At 35.5% G+C, this 17,605-nt stretch overlaps 1 protein-coding gene across 2 annotated transcripts in view; it reads left to right on the top strand.

Annotated features, from left to right (window-relative positions):
- ITPR2 (inositol 1,4,5-trisphosphate receptor type 2) overlaps nt 1-17,605 on the top strand; it is a 561,528-nt gene that overhangs the window by 325,633 nt on the left and 218,290 nt on the right. For both annotated transcript variants that reach the window (XM_001363065.4, XM_056799421.1), the window contains 2 exons: nt 3,783-3,925; nt 5,383-5,491. In XM_001363065.4, the coding sequence (XP_001363102.1) occupies nt 3,783-3,925; nt 5,383-5,491 (252 nt within the window). The remainder of the gene's footprint in view (nt 1-3,782; nt 3,926-5,382; nt 5,492-17,605) is intronic.

The raw sequence follows: 17,605 nt of genomic DNA, 5'->3' as shown, positions 1-17,605 counted from the left end.
ATTTTTGCTTATGTCAGTATGGAAATGATAGCATCCCATCTACAACTAAAGAAATAAGCTGCAGGGAAATTGTTAGTCACAAATTGGTTCAGTGATTTGCCAAGAGTCACATAGCATTTGTCTGAAGTGTAATATGAACCTAGATCTTCCTTGCTTGATGGCCAGCAAACTATCCATTATAATATATAGCTCTAAATTATTGAAAATATCAGCATAAAACATCAAATGAAATACTAAAAAATAAAATTTAGCATCATATAACAAACATTTATCTGTCTTTACTAAGTCACTCAATCGGTAGGCATTTGTCAAGTGCTCAAGATGTGCTAGATAGGAGAGCTACAACAAAAAGCAAAACCAACAAAAACCAACAATGGCCCTTGGTATCAAGGATCCCACGTTTTAATGGGGGAGACAATAAGTAAATGCCTGTAAATATACATCAGTGAAGTGGTGCAGGGGAGAGAGTATTGGTCCTGGAGTCAGAAAGACCAGAATTCAAATCTTATCACAGATACTAGCTATGTAACCTTGGCCAAGTCACCTCTGCTTGCATAAAACTGGAGAAGGAAATGGAAAGTTGCTCCAGTATCTTTGTCAACAAAACTCTATGGACAGTATTAAAAAGCTAAAAAGTCATGACACTGGAAGATGAACCCTTGGGTTGGAAGGGCCTATGGTCCATGGGGCCATGAAGAGTTGGACATGACTGGATGATAGTAACAAAGAGGAAGGTAATTTCATGGGGAAAGGTACCAGCAGGAGGAGAGGGAGGAGAAATGCCTTTTGGAGAAGGCTAGATTTGATCTGAGTCTTGAAGGAAGTGAGGCTATGGAAGTATTCAGGGAGAACATTCCAGACAATGAAGGACAGCCTTGGAATGATATTATCAATTTAATAAATCATACTGACAAGACAGAAACAAATTCTACGTCAATATCATGGGCACACACAAAGTCTTTTGAAGAAATGTGGTATGTTTTAAAATGACCAGAACAATTTTCCTTAATATGTAAAGAATAGGAAACATGATTGACAAAATGCTTGACTACCTTTTATCTGTATATTTTTCTGTCTGAAGAACCTCAAAGAAAAATAGATGCAAAACTTACTTAATCTAAGGTTACCGCTCACTTTTTCTCAGTCTTCATTCTTTGATTTTTAGCAGTATTTGACAGTGTTGATTGCCACATCTTTCTGGATGTTGCCTTTTCTAGTTTTTCTGAGACTGCTTTCTTGATTCCCTTCTTGAAAGGTCCTTCTCAATCTTTTTTTTGTCTTGTCATCATCCATATCCTACCCTTTATTTGTGAATAGTTTCTGTCCTGGATTCTCCTATCTCTATACTCTCTTGGTGGTTCAGTTATTATCTCACTTCAGGTGATCTCCTAAATTAATAAACATCTAGTCCTAGTCCTCCTGAATTCTTGTCCTAGATCATTAACTATTTCGTATTTCCAGATGGATTTCCAATAGATAAGGCAACAAGAATTTTTAAAATGCTTGTTATGTGCTAAGGTCTGAGGATATATGTAAGAGAATAAAGACAATCTCTGTCCTCAAGGAGCTTACACACCAATGGAGGAAATACAAGATACAAGAAACAATTGAAAGGTGGAGGTAGGAAAGGGATATATCTACGTGAAGGAATAGTATTCATGTCTGGAAAGTTTGAAGCAAAGCAAGAAGGGAATGAAAGTTGATCAGCCTGGGCTCCTCTTTAAAATGGGGGCCTTGGGAAGATTGCAGCTATGGGAGAATGGAACCAGCATGGTGGAGGGAGATCATAGGGTCTTTATATCTCTAGCACCTAGAATTGTACCTGGAATGTACTACACATTTAATGAAATTTTATCGAATTGAAGCATTTTCCCATAAGGTGAAGGGTGTGAAAGACCCTGTATGTAGGTTTCATTTGGGAACTTCTTAGGAATATGAACCTTAGGAGACTATCTTCTCCAGGTGACAGATATGCTCCTGAGGGTGGCATCTTACCCTAAGAGAGGGATTCTAGGACACACTTCTCAAAGTGGTTAGCATTCAGAATGGTGGTGCAGAGTAGCAGAGATGCAGAAATAGAATATACTGTTGTAAGGGGCTAAGTGACTGAGTGGATTGAGAGTCATGCCTAGAGACAGGAGGTCCTGATTTCAAATTTGGACTCAGACACTTCCTCACTGTATGACCTGGGCAAGTAATTTAACTCTTGTTGTCTAACCCTTACTACTCTTTTGCCTTAGAACCAAAACATAGTATTGATCTAGGATGAAAAGTAAGGGGTTTAAAAAAAGTATATACTGGTATTAAGAAGAACAAGTAGTTACTATAAGTACAGGGTCAGAATAGTTAGACCTAATTGTTTATTGAACACTTTGGTAATGTTTTTGATATCTAATCTCCTCTACTGATCAACTTTTCTTTCTTTGTTTAGAGTAGTGACAAATCATTTTGAAGACTTTTGTTTTATAATACAGTTTGAGGTCTGGAAGTACTATTTCCAATCATTTTTAGTTTTAGTTTTTTTTTTAAACTTCCTTGCAGCAAAATATACCTTTTTTTTTGTACTATCATATGCTTTTGTGCTGAAAACACTAAAAAATTAGCATGAGCTTTGAAGGACCATTTTAAATATGATATAAGTATGTATATCTAAAGCCAAATATACTGTTATTTATAATGGCTTATATTCACTTTTAATTTCACATAGTTTTAGAAATGCTTGCTATAGCAATAAGAAAAGAGAAAGTAAAGGCATAAGTACAGAAAAAGAGGAGATAAAATTATCAGTATTTGCAATGCTATGATTCTTTATTCTGAAAACCTCATAGAATCATTAAAGATAGTAACTGAGAAGATTAATAGCTTCAGTAAAATAATAGGATGCAACATGAATCCAGTAAAATAGCCAATATTTCCATATAGCCATAACAAAACTAGAAAAAAATGATAGAAAAAGAAACCTCACTCAAAATAACTACAAAATATCTGAGAATTTATCTACAAAACCACATTCAGGGTTTATATAAATGCAATTAAAAAAATTTGACTCTTGAAAGAAAGAAAAATATTTTAAGGGCACTGCAATGTCTTGGGACTATGTGAATATGATAAAACATAAATGATTTCATATATCTTATTGCTATTGCTATTCCAATATAATTACCAAGAGGTAGAAGTTGCTTTACACAACTCTATTACACACACACACTCTCTCTCTCTCTCTCTCTCTCTCTCTCTCTCTCTTTCTGTCCCTCTATCTCTGCCTCTGTCCCTCTTATTCTCTCTGTCTGTCTCTGTCTCTGTCTGTCTGTCTCTGTCTTTCTCTCACACACATCTATTTATAAAGCAAATTAATTCATGTGAAGAAAAAAAGACTAGAATCTAGTAGGAATGAAAGAGGAAAAGTATTTCCAGACATTAATTTTTATTCAAAAGCCATAATAATCAAAACTACAGTATTTGACACTGGTTAAAAAATAGCAAGTTAAATAACAGGAACAGAATAGCTAATCAAGGATACAATCAAATTCAATAATCCAATATTATGGAACAGCAATGATAACCTGTTCTGGGAGGGGAAACTTATTTTCTGGTTGAGTAGATGAAATTAAAGAATATAACATAATTTAAATGATAAAAAACTAGAATATAATGAATGGCCCCAATGGGTACTATAAGATACCTGCTTTGGGGGTGCCCATTATCCTTGTCTGTCTTACTGTTTATGGAAAGGAAATGAAACCTGAAGACTCACCTACCACTTCTTCTACTTCATTCCTTAGGATGTAGTGGGTTCTTTAGAGCAGCAGTTCAGCCCCATGATGCAGGCTGAATTCTCAGTGTTGGTTGATGTGCTATACAGCCCCGAACTTCTGTTTCCTGAGGGAAGTGACGCAAGGATAAGATGTGGTGCTTTCATGTCCAAGTAAGTGAAAGGATTTGGGATTTAGTTAATGTACTTATTGCATTAATTTAAAATTTTGTGTATTATTAAATGGAAAAATGTCTCCCATTTCTGTTATTACTTTGTAATTCATAATCCATGTGATAGAAACTGTACTTTAAAATTTGTATACCTTTTTTCTGAGATAAGACATCTGATTAATTGTTATAAAGAATTCTCCACAAAGAAACCCCTTTCATTCATGTTGTTTGATGCTTGTTCTGGAACTTAAATGTTTTGTAGAATTTCCCAAAGCTTTGTTAAGTGACTTGACCAGAGTTATAGAGCCAGTATGTGTCAGAGTCTCGAGTTAATTCTCAGTCTTCATGACTTCGAGGTTGATTCTCTATCAACTATACCACATTGCTTTAACTCACATTCCCCAAATATTAATGTGGTGGATATAAAACTAAATTGTAAGGAAGGATGAAACAGAATTTTTAAAAAACAAAATTTACTAGAATTTGACATGAGTGCTTTATAAATGTTTGTTATGCAGTTGAACTGAATTGTGCAAAGTTGATGTCTTGATTAATTTTCAGTGTGTTTATGACATCTGGTCTTTAAAATTCTCCTTATTTAGAGCCATATTGCATATTATTAACTTAACACCCATTATTAGCTTTACTCATTTTGTTATTAATTTCAGGATATACTCATATATTGTATCTATAAATTTATCCCAAATTTTATATTTTAATGATGAGTGAAGGAAAATCTAAAAATTCTTATATGTCACTTGCTATATGTAGAGCTCTTTGATAGGGGCCTAGGTAGATGAAAAGTTTATATGACAGCCCCTGACCTCATGATACTTATAGAGGTGAAAATATTAGACAATGAAATGGATAGCTATAATTTTCAATATTACATGGTGAGTTCATGAGAGAGTTACAAAGGAAAGTACTATGTAAGGTTCAAGGGAGTAAAGTAGCTTGTTCCTAAACTGAATTACTTTCATCCACAGATTAGAAGGTAACCTTGTTTCAATACTATGACTTAAAAGTCTGTATATTCAAAACATTGTTATTGTCCCCTTGCTGCATTATGGATAAGTTTTTCTACTTATAAAATGGGAAGTATAATCCTCATAGGATCATTACACAAATTAATTTTACAATTACAAATTAGGAAAGAAATATTCCATCATAAATATTAAATTTGAAAGCTACCACTGTAGATATTGAGGATAATGTATGATTCAATAATAAAGTAATATGTTATAGGATAAAAGCATAGCTTATTATTTAAATGTTGGAAAAGTGAGTAATCTGAAGTTTAGTTTTGTACTTTTAAAAATAACTACCTGTTTTGCTTTTTTACCCCTCAGGTATTAATATGATTATAGTTTATTCTTTGCCTGATGTTTCTATGAAGTTAGAGAGAATTTAAAGTCTTAATTAAGATTTATTATTATTATTATTATTATTATTTTTAAGGTTGATTAATCATACAAAGAAGCTCATGGAGAAAGAAGAAAAGCTCTGCATTAAAATTCTTCAGACATTAAGAGAAATGCTAGAGAAGAAAGATAGCTTTGTGGAAGAGGTACTTTTACCTTCTTAGTGGTTAAAAGTAAAATGATCTAAGAATACAGTAAACTTTTTCCTTAAAATTTTTTTTAAGTTGTGTGTAGAAACAGTTTTTGACAATATTTTTCTGACATTTTCAAATTCAGATTTTTTCTTTCCTCCCCCTTCCTCCTCCCCAAAGTCTGATATAGATTATACCTGTACTTTCATGAATATATATGTGTATATATATATATATATATATCCATATCGCTCATATCATTAGAGACACACTATCACACATATAGTAAAAATCTCATGAAGGAAACAAAGTAGAAGATGGTGTGCTTTGATCTGCACTCACTCCAACAGCTCCTTCTTTGGCTGTGGATAATGTTTTTTATCATTAATCCCTTGTGGTTATCTTGGAGACTTGCTTTGCTGATAATGGTTAAGTCCTTCACAGTGGAACATCATGTAATATTTCTATTACTACATGCATTATTCTAGTTCTCACTTCACTTTGTATCAGTTCATATATCTTTCCAGGGTTTTCTGAAACATCCTGTTTCATTGTATCTTATGGTACAATAGTATTACATTAAACCTATATACTACAACTTGTTCATCCATTCCCCAAGTGATGAACAATCCCTCAGTTTCTAATTCTTTGCCACTACAAAAACTGCTGCTAAAAATATTTTGTCACAGGTAGGTCCTTTTCCTTCTCTCCAATCTCTTTGGGATATAGATGCAGTAGTGGCACTGCTGAGTAAAAAGGTTTTTTTTGTTTTGTTTTGTTTTGTTTTTTGGGTCCCTTTGAACCTGGTTCTATATTGCTCTCCAGAATTGTTGAATGAGTTCACAGTTTCACCAACAGTTTATTAGTGTACCAATTTTTCAACATCTCTTCCAACATTTAGATGTGAGGTGGTATTCAGAGTTGTTTTAATTCACATTTCAAAAATCAATAGTGATTTCGAGCATTAACTTCACTCCTCCTGCAAGGCAATGTAGATCTCACTGCAAATGTTCATGGCATTACATACCTCTTCAGTCAGACCTGTTTAATTTTGTTTCGGTGGAATTTATTGTTCTGATTGTGGTCAGACTCTTTAATTGGTTGCCTCCTTTACATGACAAAGGACAGAAGAAAGGAGTACTAAGAAATGTAGCATAGTTCTGACACCACCAAAATGTTTCTTTGAAGAAGGTCTAGAGGTAGAAGGGACCTCAGAAGCTGTGAAGGCTAACTGTCTCAATTTAAAGATGAGGTAAATGAAGACCAATGAGATAAAGCAATTAACCCAAGGTTACAGAGTAATTATTGGAGGCAAGATGAGTAAATTTCTTTCATTAGATTCAATTTATAAATAGGAAATGGCATTTATTGTAGAATTATTTTTAAAAGTCAGTTATAAGTATCATAAATGCATTTCAACATCTTCAAGGTCTAATTTAAAGTCAGTATTTTGCAGAGATATAACCTGGGGCTTAAGTGAATTATTAAATGTTAATTAGCATGGAGTTTTGTTCCTGGAAAATTAATAGATCTTGTATTTTAGTTCAATGAGCATCTGGATGAAAAAGTAAAGGACAGTATTCGCGTTATTGGTATAAAGAATAAGGAGCTGGAGAACAAGAGAGTTCAGAACCTATGCATTTAGGTTATAGGGAGGGTGAGTAGGTGATCCTCAGTTTCCCAGACCATAGGTGCGTGTGGATTTTGTGTCCATTGGTTTCTGGAGACCATCTGTGAATTCTTTTGTTTTTCATTTTCTATCTTCAGAAATTATTTATTCTTTTGTATTATTTCATGCATTTTGGGGTTCAGGGTTTTTTTTGTTATTGTTGTTTTATTTTCTTCTGGAAGACCTATGATTTTTATATTGCCTCTATGCATCATGTCTTCAGGATCAGTATCTTTTCTTTGCTTGTATAGTGAGCATCTTTAAATGTTATTGGGTTCTGCTTCTGTTCTTTTAGATTGTCATTCATTTCTTTGTATTTTAATTCCTGATCTATTATTGATCTCTCTTATTTCTTGAGACTTGTCATAGACAGTTCTAATTTTTCTATTTTACCCATTTTGCTGTGCTATTCTCACAATGATCATTCTCTTTTAAGCCACTTAGGAAAAGGGTGTAGTAGTTCCATATTTTCCTAAAAGTCTAGAATTTTGTCTCATCAAGTGTTGGATTGTTTTCCTTTATTTTGCAGTGCTTATTTGTAGCTGACTGAAATTATTTCCCAGATCTGGAGGACACATTTCTTTCTACTATTATTACCTTCCTTGTTGATTTATGCTTTTATATTAAAAGTCTTTGGATTTTCTCTTTCCTGAGATCTTTGGTAATTTCTCATCCCCTCACACCCTCCTGGTGATTTCTCCCTCTTGCCTACTTTCTGATTGTCTCCTCTGAAAGTGGTTTCTTTGAGGGATGGATCTTAAAGTGACTCAGCCTCCTCCACCATTAGGGCTATTTGGGACTTACCAGTCTACATTTCTGCCACAGATGACTTTTGGGGGGACAGAACTGATTCTAGTTGAGTGCTGAGCTCTTTTCTTTAGGCTTAGTGGAATACCACATAAGGCTTATATATGATGTTCTGTTTCTATGTCCTGTCCTGCTCCCTTGGTTCTTCAGTTCTCCGGACCAGCACTGAGAATTCAGAGATCTGCCATGCTGGGGCTATTGGGTTAATTTCTGTAGTTTGGTTCTCCCGGACTTTGGGAAGGGGATGGCACAATTTGTGATTGAGATCTGTTTCAAGCCTAGGCATGTGTACTGCCTCCTTTTTTTCTCTTTTGTGGCTCTCCTACAGAAAGATTTCATATCAGAACACTCTCACCTCAAATTACATTATATTTATCTGTTTAAATGGTATATCTCCCAAGTAGAATGTAAGATCCTTAAGAGTAGAATTTACTTTCTGCTTTTCATTTGTAACCCAAGCACAGTGTCTTACACACGAGAAGTTGATTCCTTAATGCTTGTTGAGTTAATGAATGAGTGATGAAAAATTTTGAGTATGAGCCTGGTGAAGTACTGCATATCTATTATCAAATAACCATCTTCATAAATTCAGGGTGGCTTATGTCCTAAGAGTTATGAATTTAGTTTTGCCCACAGTAATACCTGAAGACCATATATTAAGTTATAGAGAGATTGTACTATTCACTGGGGGAAGGAGTATCAATACCAGAAAAATTGTTGATCTTGAATCTTTGTTTATATTTTTTTCCCTTCAAGTGAATCATTTATCTGGAAGGAAAATCAATTTTGTAGATATTCTTTCTTGAAGTTCGGATCCTGAGGAAAGCAAGACTGAGTTGAATATATGATTTGCACTAGGGGAATGCTATTATGTGGTATATTGGGAGGGGTATGCTTCATAGAACTGCAGTTGGAAATAAATGGACAATCTCCATTCCCCTGAATTGGTTAGAAGATTTTACCAAAGAAATATTGACCACTTTCCTGGATAGGCAAGGTTGGGTTTGAGGCATGAGGGAATTAGAATTTTAAGTATTAAGAAAGACGTGATACTGTTCATACAATAACTAGAGAAATCTGGAAGAACTAAGGAAGATTGATTAGCAACTAAAATTTCTTTAAGAATAATTGCCTGCAATTCTAAATATAAATTTAGCATTTAACTTAGATTGTTAGAATGGAAGATATTTAGCATTTATGGTGGTATCATCACCATTAACAAGCATTTATTAAGCACTTATTTATAGTCTAAGAGCTGGGACAGAGACAAAGACAATCTCATCTTCTAACAGGGAAGAACATATATAAATATTTAGGTATATGCAAGATATGTATAGAGTAGATAGAAGATAAACTTTGGAAGGAATGCTATCTTATTTGAGGGAACTGAGAAAGGCCTCATATAGAATCTGGTATTTCAGTTGAGCCTTTTAAATTTAAATTTATTTATTTAGTGTTACATTAAAATACCCAGTTAATGACCTTCCACCCACTCCTCTCCCCATTAGAGAAGGCATCATTTGACAAAAAGATGTATGAATATACAAAACTATGTTTTATTTTTCTTTATCAGTTATTTCTTTGTAGGTGGACATATTCAAGTTATTTTTAAATCAATAGTTCTATTGCTATATCTAATGTTGCCCCGTTTCTTCTAATTTTACTCTTTGTAATTTCATGTAGGTCTTTCTATGTTTTTCCAATATTAAATCATTTGTCATTTCTTATGGTGCAGTAGTATTGCGTCATAATCATATGCCACAGCTTAAGTCATTCCCCAACTGATGCGTATCTCTTCCAATTTCCAGTTCTTTACTAGCACAAAGAGAGCTGCTATAAATATTTTAGAACAAATAGTATCTTTTACTTTTTCCCCTGATCATCTTGGGAAATAAGCCTAATAGTGTCATTACTGGGTCAAAGGGTATACACAGTTTTATAACTCTTAAAACTGGTTGTTCTCCAAAATGGTTGGATCAGTTCACAATTTCATCAGCAACTATTAGTGTCCCTATTTTTTCCACATCCCCTCTGACATTTGTCATTTTTCCCTTTTTTTTTCCATTTTAGTCAATGTGATAGGTGTCAGCTGAGTCTTGAAGGAAGCTAGAGATTTTAAGATTCCAAGCATTCCAGGTATGGGAATCAGCTAATGAAAAGGCACAGAAGATACAGTTTTATGACAAAGAATAGCAAGATGAGTAGTATGGCTGTATTGTATAGTATACTGAGGGAAATAAAATGAAAGACTATTGTAAAAGGAGGAAGGGACCAGATTATGAAGAGTCTTCAATTCCAAATGAAGGGATCTTTGTGCACTCCTGGAAGTAAAAGGAATCCATTGGAATTTCCTGATTAGGGAGCTAACATGATCAGAATACACTTCAAGAAAATTTGTCAGTTATGCAGAGGAGGGATTAGAGTAGGAAAAGACTTGAGGCAGTGAAACCAAATAGAGGGATATTGAAATAGTGAAAGGAAGGAGTGATGTAGGCTAGAACCAAAGTGGAGAATGGAGAGGAGACATATAGAAGAGATGTTATGAAGGTAGAAATGTCAAAATTGGGTAACTTATTGGATATGTGGGATGAATGATGGTGAAGACTGAATCCCAAGAATAACACACAAGAGAATAACACCCAAATTGTGAACCTTTTGTAACTGGAGGATGATGGTTGCCTTAGTAGTAACAGGGAAATTTGGGAGAAGGTAGGATTTTTATAGCGTCTCCATGGGAGGTATAGCGACAGCCCACAGGAGTACTCTAACATCTATCTGTGCAAATAACCTGAGGTGGAAAGAGGGGGCTAAGGAAATGGGAGAATAATAATGACTCAAAGACAGAAGTAGAAACACATGGGGAGTAACAAACTCCGAGGAAGCAAGAGGAACAAGAGGACAGGTGGGGAGTATCAACCCCTTGATACTCCTATAGACAATAGAGTCTGAAGAACAATGGGAAGCTTGGGGGGGGTGGCGACTGTGATGCTAGAAAAGGTGGGAGTCAACTCCCTGGTGCCTCCTATCGCAATAGGAGGTACTGGGGTTGCAAGGAAAGATACAGAGAAGCAAGAGCGGTAAGAGGAGAGGAGGGTAAGGGAGAGAGGAGAGAGGCAGCAAAGGCTGAAGGGAGGAGTCCGTGCTTGCCCCCTAGTATTTATTGAGGGCCTTAGGAACTATACTTATCATGACATAGGTTTTTACATTGGTTGAATTTGACAATGACAAGATCAAAGAGGTGGAATTTAATCTATCCCACACTTTTGTAAATGAAGTTCTAGTGAGCCTTCAAGCCCTGATTCAAACCGCCCTATGCTAATAACCTTGCTCCAAGCAGAGGCAGCATGGCTGTCTCCACGCCCAACCCAAGAATTTGCTTGTCCCTTGCTAGTGCCTAGGACTGTCCCTTTAACATCAAGAGTTCTGACTATGTGACTGGTAGTACAATATTAATACAACAATCATACTTCCCAGATGCTGATATGCCTGGTATGTTACAGATTTTGGAGAAAAGATAATGAGTTTTGCTTTAGATATGTTGAGTTTGAGATACCCAAGGGGCATCTAATTCAAAATGTCCAATATGCAGTGGGTGATGTGCAACTGGAGCTCAGGAGAGAGACTAGCAGTAGATATATAGATTTGGGAATCATCTACATAGACATAATAATTAAATCTATGACAGTTGAGCTCACCAAGAGAGATAGTTTAGAAATAAAAGAGAAGATTCATGATTCTGGACCTAGTCTTAGGAGTCATCCACAATTGGTTGGTTTAATATGGAAAGAGATCTGTTAAAAGATTAGGAAAGTGTGGTCAAATAAGTAGCAAGAAAACTAAGAGAGAAGGGTCACAAAAACCCAGAGGGGCAGAGAACATGATACCCACTGTTAAATGGTAGCCAGTTCTAGAGAATGAAGCCTTCGCCTTGAGAGTTGTTCAGTAGTTTCAGTCATGTCCATCTCTTCATGACCCCATTTGGGGTTTTCTAGGCCATTCTTTCTCCAGGTCATTTTATAGATGAGGAAACTGAGGCAGATAGAGTTAAGTGACTTGCCCAAGGTCACACAGCTAGTGTCTGAGGTCAGATTTGAACTCAGGAAGGTATCTTTCTGCTCTCTATCCACTGTACCACTTGGCTACCAAGAGTCAGAATACCTGGATTCAAATCCCTGATCTAATATTTACTACGACTGGGGTACATTACTTTACCATTTTGGATTTTAGTTTCCTTGCCTTTAAAATGGTGTTCATTCAACTAGATAATTTTTTTAAAAACCTTTACCTTCTTTCTTAGTATTAATTCTATATAGAAGAGCAGAAAGGACTAGCAATTGGCATTAAGTAATTTGCCCAACATCACACAGCTAGGTGAGATAATTTCTAATATCCATTCTAGCTGTAATCCTTTGATAGGTTGTAAGACTTGCTATGTGACATTTAGGCAAATTTAAGTTATCAGTTAGAAAAGAATTGCCTCAGCTAAGACTACAGCAAGTGAGGAAAGGTGTAGCTTTATGAGTAACTTAGAGACTTGGTTTTCATGAGTGGTCCATGCGTTCATTTGGTATACTGACACACTAGGAAGGAAGCCAAAGCAGGAAATGGAGGAGTGAGGAGTTGTGGAATGTTCATTTCCTCTTCCTACAGGCACCTCAGCTTGAGGCTGTGTTTAGTATATATCTTTCCCATTTCTCAGGGTTGTGGTTGATTTAGTGGAAGTATAAATATGTGGTTACAAGATGATCCAGGTATATTGTAGCCTGTGGAACCAACTAAGGGAACTAAGAGAGCACTTTTCCCTCTAAGGCTATGTTTGAGAGCCTCAAAAGTAACAGAGACAGTTTCTCTTGCCATAAATTCTCTGCATGCCTCAATTGAATCACAGAAAAAGAAGGATATATATATGTATATATATATATATATATATATATACATATAGATATATTTCCCTCTCTTCAATTTTTATTTTAACATTAATCATTTAATGAATTTTTATTATCATCAATATTTTCAGATCTTGATTTGATGTTAGAAAAAACTGCATATCCATTTTGAATTTTACATAGATCATTCAGTCATTAGCCCTACAAATTATGGATTATATTTATTTATTTAGGAACTAAGCAAGAAAAATAAAATATGTTTTGTAAATAAAAATAGCATAGGCATTTAGATGAAACAATTATATGACAAATAATAAAAATTAAGATACATCAAGGAGCTCATGTCTAATGTAAAATAAATGGGATGATGTTTATTAGATCTTAAAGAAAATGATCCCTGAAACCAAAAATCTAAACAATTTACATTTGTTCTTTAGATTCTAGATAATGATTTGCCAGAGGGCATGTGTTGTTCATAGTGTCATAATTTCATGTCTAATTATATTGTTATGCATGGTGTTATAGGCTTCTTTTCATCTCCTTCCACAGTATGCTTATGCTAGAGTATGTATACTCTTTGCAATTAAAACTTAAGTTCTGTTTTTAAAAAATACTCACCAATTAGGAGATTTTAATGAAAAATTCATTTCTGTTTAAAATTACCAAAATGAAATACCTTGAATTTTGTTAAGTGTTTTGAAGTATGCTTCCAAAGACTTTTGAAGTGAGGATCACATTAGAAACTGTTTTAGAGGCTATTGGGTGGCACAGTAGATAGGACCCTGGGCCTGGAGTCAGGAGGAACTGATTTCATACCCAGTCCCAGACACTTACTAGCTCTGTGATTCTGTTTCCTCAACTGAAAAATGAGGATAATGTTGGTACCTTTCTCCCAGAGTTGTCATGAATCTCAAATGATTTGATATTTGTAAAATGACAACATCTGTCATAAAATTAGTATTTAATAAATGCTTCTTCCCAGAACACAGCCAGATGTTCTGGCATTAGTGTTTCTAGCCCAGTGTTCTCTCCAACTTTTATGACATACTACAGTAGGAAAATTATTCATAACCCAACTTTATTAAGGTAGCAATGGTTCTGTATTCTATTCTGTTACTCTATACTGCAAAGATGGGTAAATTTCAGGTTCTGTACAGCTATCATATAAAAGTTAAGAAAGAAAATGAATTCCCAGTCTTCTCTTCCTCTTCTCTCAAGTTTCTCATTTGCCTCACCCTCCCCAACCACACCATTATTTTGGTATAAGTTTCAACTTTTCTAATATATGGGAGTTTAAGTTATATATCATGTAATTTCATGTCTAAAGATGCTACCCCTGTATAAACAATGTCCTAAACCCCTAGTCAGTGTTGCATTACAAATAATTCCTCTATTTCACTATACCTTAACATGTGGGTATTTTGTGCTGTTGAGGATTTTAAGAAAAAAATGATTGAACATATCTTTCTCAAGGCTGATAAAACATATGGATGAAAGTGTGCAGTCTGTAGCCTCTTGACAAGACATCTGTTGCAACATTTTTCTGTCTTGGAACATGTAAAATTGTTTGCCAATTGTTTTCATAAATATAAAGCTCTGAATCTTGATTGACAGATATATATGAGTTGCTCTTTTGCAATTTCATTCTTTCTTTCATGTACATATTGTACCATCTCAAGATGTGTGTGATGATATAACTGGAATATAGTAAAATATGTGAAAGTTTCAGGTTAAAAGTATGCTAAGAATTTTAATTTGAAGAAAGACCACCTAAATTATTCATTTAAAAATTCTTATTCATACTATTCAACTGAATGAATACCATGGGAATAAATGATTGTGCAAAATTTGACTAGCTCTCTCTTCCCTACATAAACTCAACCTTACCCATACACTTAGTAGTGTAGAACTAACATAATTAACTGACCTCTTTTCAGGTAGGAGAACTGATTTAATATCTGAGGTGTGAAATGGATTACCATTGGGGTGGTGTGTGTGTGTGTGTGTGTGTGTTTTCAAGGGGGAGAGAATCGATATTTTCATAAGTATTCCTCTTCCTCTATAGAGTATGGGAATTGGCCCCTTGTTGACAAAGCAGGGGAACGGTACTTAAGGAGTTTCTTCCAGGATGTCTGGTTAGGGCTGGAGGGAGAAAGGACTTTTAGCAGAGTCCATTTTCTATCTTTTGGCCTCCCTCTTTCAGGAAAGGTCAGAGGCTAGAGACTTGGAGTTTGATAGACTGCTTATAGACATTCCTCAAAAGACAAGTGGTCCCTTTTGGAAGAAGAAAACTATTACCTGTATAACTCCTATAAGTAGAGAGCAGAACCATGCCCTGGAGGGAAGGCAGAATATGGTAATTTGTTTTTAATCCTCTAGTATTACAGTGAGTTGTTAGGACAATGTAGATCTGAAGAAAAGGGTATTGCATTTCTGAGAAGTCTTTTTTCTTTGTGGAGAGAGCATTCAAACCATAGGGGATCCTTCAAATCTCAGAGACACTGTGTATGGCCCTGTGGGAAAGCTAAGGATTCACTATAATGCCAGATATTGCCCTGATGGTATCCCTCATTTCAATTCCTTGGTAGGGAGATTAATTTGCACATTTTTTATATGTTTTTAAGCTCCTATGAATCCTTTGCATGCTTAATATCTTTTCTGCATTTACTTCTGGTCTCTTGTGAGTCTTTTGTGTCTTCTACATTTTTCATAGGGTGAAATTTCTACCTGACATGATTGTATAGAAGATGGGAACCCCTTTCTAACCACAGTCAGTGAACATTTACCAAGCATCTACTGTAAAAATTAAATTAGTATCTAGTAATAAAATATTATATTTTAGGAGGTTTATTAAGGATTACTAGAAATCAAGGATACAAAATAATAACCACGTGCCCATGGCTGATTAGCCAATTCAGAATCCCAGAGCTTAGCTTACTTACTACATCATTGCAATGGAATGGAAGAGCGAGAGGGAGGCATTACTGCCAGTTAAATACCAATTGTGATCTTGCCCAGGTGGAGACTCAGGTGAGATTATTGGGAATTCTGGGAAAAACCAAGGACTTCTGGGGATTGAAGTCTAGGGTTCAAAAATCTCCATTTTTACACTACTCTATAGAATGCACTATGCTAAGTGCTGAGGTTAATAAAAAGAGGTAAAAGATAGTCCCTGCCCTCAAATAGATCTCAATAGAATGGGAAAGACAACAAGTAAACAAATATGTACAGGCAAGCTCCATAAGTACAAATAGGAAATAAGAGAGAGGAGGTATTCAAATGAAGAGGGGATGGAAAAGACTTTTTGTAGGACATGAGATTTAAGTAGAGACCTAAAGGAAGGCAGTGTGGCCAATAGATAGAGATGAGGGGGAGAGTATTCTAGGCATTGGGGATATTCAGAGAAGATGCCCAGAGTCAAAAGATCAAGTATCTTGTTTGCGAAACAACAAGAAAACCAATGTTATTGGATTTAAGAGTATATGGCAGAGAGTAGAGTATAAGAAAACTGGAATGAAGGGCAGCAGAGGATTTTGTATTTTATCTTAGAGGCTCTCTAGACACTGGAGTTTACTGAGGGGGGTGGAACATAGTTGGACCTATTAGGAAAATCACTTTGGTGGCTGAATGGAAGGTAGATTAGAGAGGGGAGAGAAATAAGACAGACAGACATCTACCAGCATGCTATTGCAATAATATAGGCATGGAGTAATGGGGTCCTGGAAGAGTGGTGGCAGTATCAGAGGAGCACAGGTGACATAGTCAAAAGATGTGGCAGCTATGTGGTTCAGGTGATAGAAGACCAGGCTTTGAATTGGGAGGACTTGGGTTCAAATGTGACCTCAGATACTTCCTGGCTATGTGACCCTGAGCAAATCACTTAACTCCATTTGCTTAGTCCTTATCCTTCTGTCTTAGAGTTGCTACTGAGTCAGAGAGTAAGGGTAAAAAAAAAGATGTTTTAAAGATGAAATCAATATACCTTAAGCAGCAGATTGGATATGAGGGGTGGGAGATAGTGGTAAATTAAAACTGACACATAGCTTGTGAGTCTAAGGAATGGGAGGACAGTGTTGCTATCTATGATAATAAGGGAGGTATATATGTGTGGAGAATTTGGGGAGAAAGATAATGATTTCCATTTTGGACATGTTGAGTTTAAGATATCTACTGGGCATTCAGTTTGAGTTGTCACAAAGTCAGAAAAAGACTAGAAGTTAGCAGTGAGTTTGGGGCAGCATAGTTAGATAAGAGTATTGTTAGCATAGAGATAGTAATTAAATCCACTGGAAGATTACCAAGTGAAATAGTATAGAATGAAAAGAAAAGAGGACCTAGAACAGAAGGCAATGGAACATCTACAATTATAGTTTGTGTTCTTTATGAGGATCCAGCAAAGGAGATTGAGAGGGAATGATCAGATAAGGAGGAAGAGATCTGGAGACTGGTGTCCTGAAAACTTAGAGAGTATCAAGGAGAAGGTGATTAACAGTGTCAGAAGCTTGAGGGAGGTAAAGAAGAATGATGATTAAGAAAAAGCCGCTGAATTTGCAATTAAGAGATCAGTGGTAATTTTTGACAGACCATTTTTTGTGGAACATTGAGCTCAGAATATGACTTGTAAGTGGTTAAGAAAATAAGAGGAGGGAAAATAGAACCACGTACTATAGATGGCTTTTTCAAGGGCATAAGGGATATAGAATGATAGTAGGAAGGAAAGATCAAGTGAGGGTTCTTTTTTTAGGGTATGGGAGGTATGGGCATGCT

This window comes from Monodelphis domestica, chromosome 5 (assembly GCF_027887165.1).
Source record: "Monodelphis domestica isolate mMonDom1 chromosome 5, mMonDom1.pri, whole genome shotgun sequence".
Lineage (NCBI taxonomy): Eukaryota > Metazoa > Chordata > Mammalia > Didelphimorphia > Didelphidae > Monodelphis > Monodelphis domestica.
This window is presented reverse-complemented; position numbering and strand designations above follow the sequence as displayed.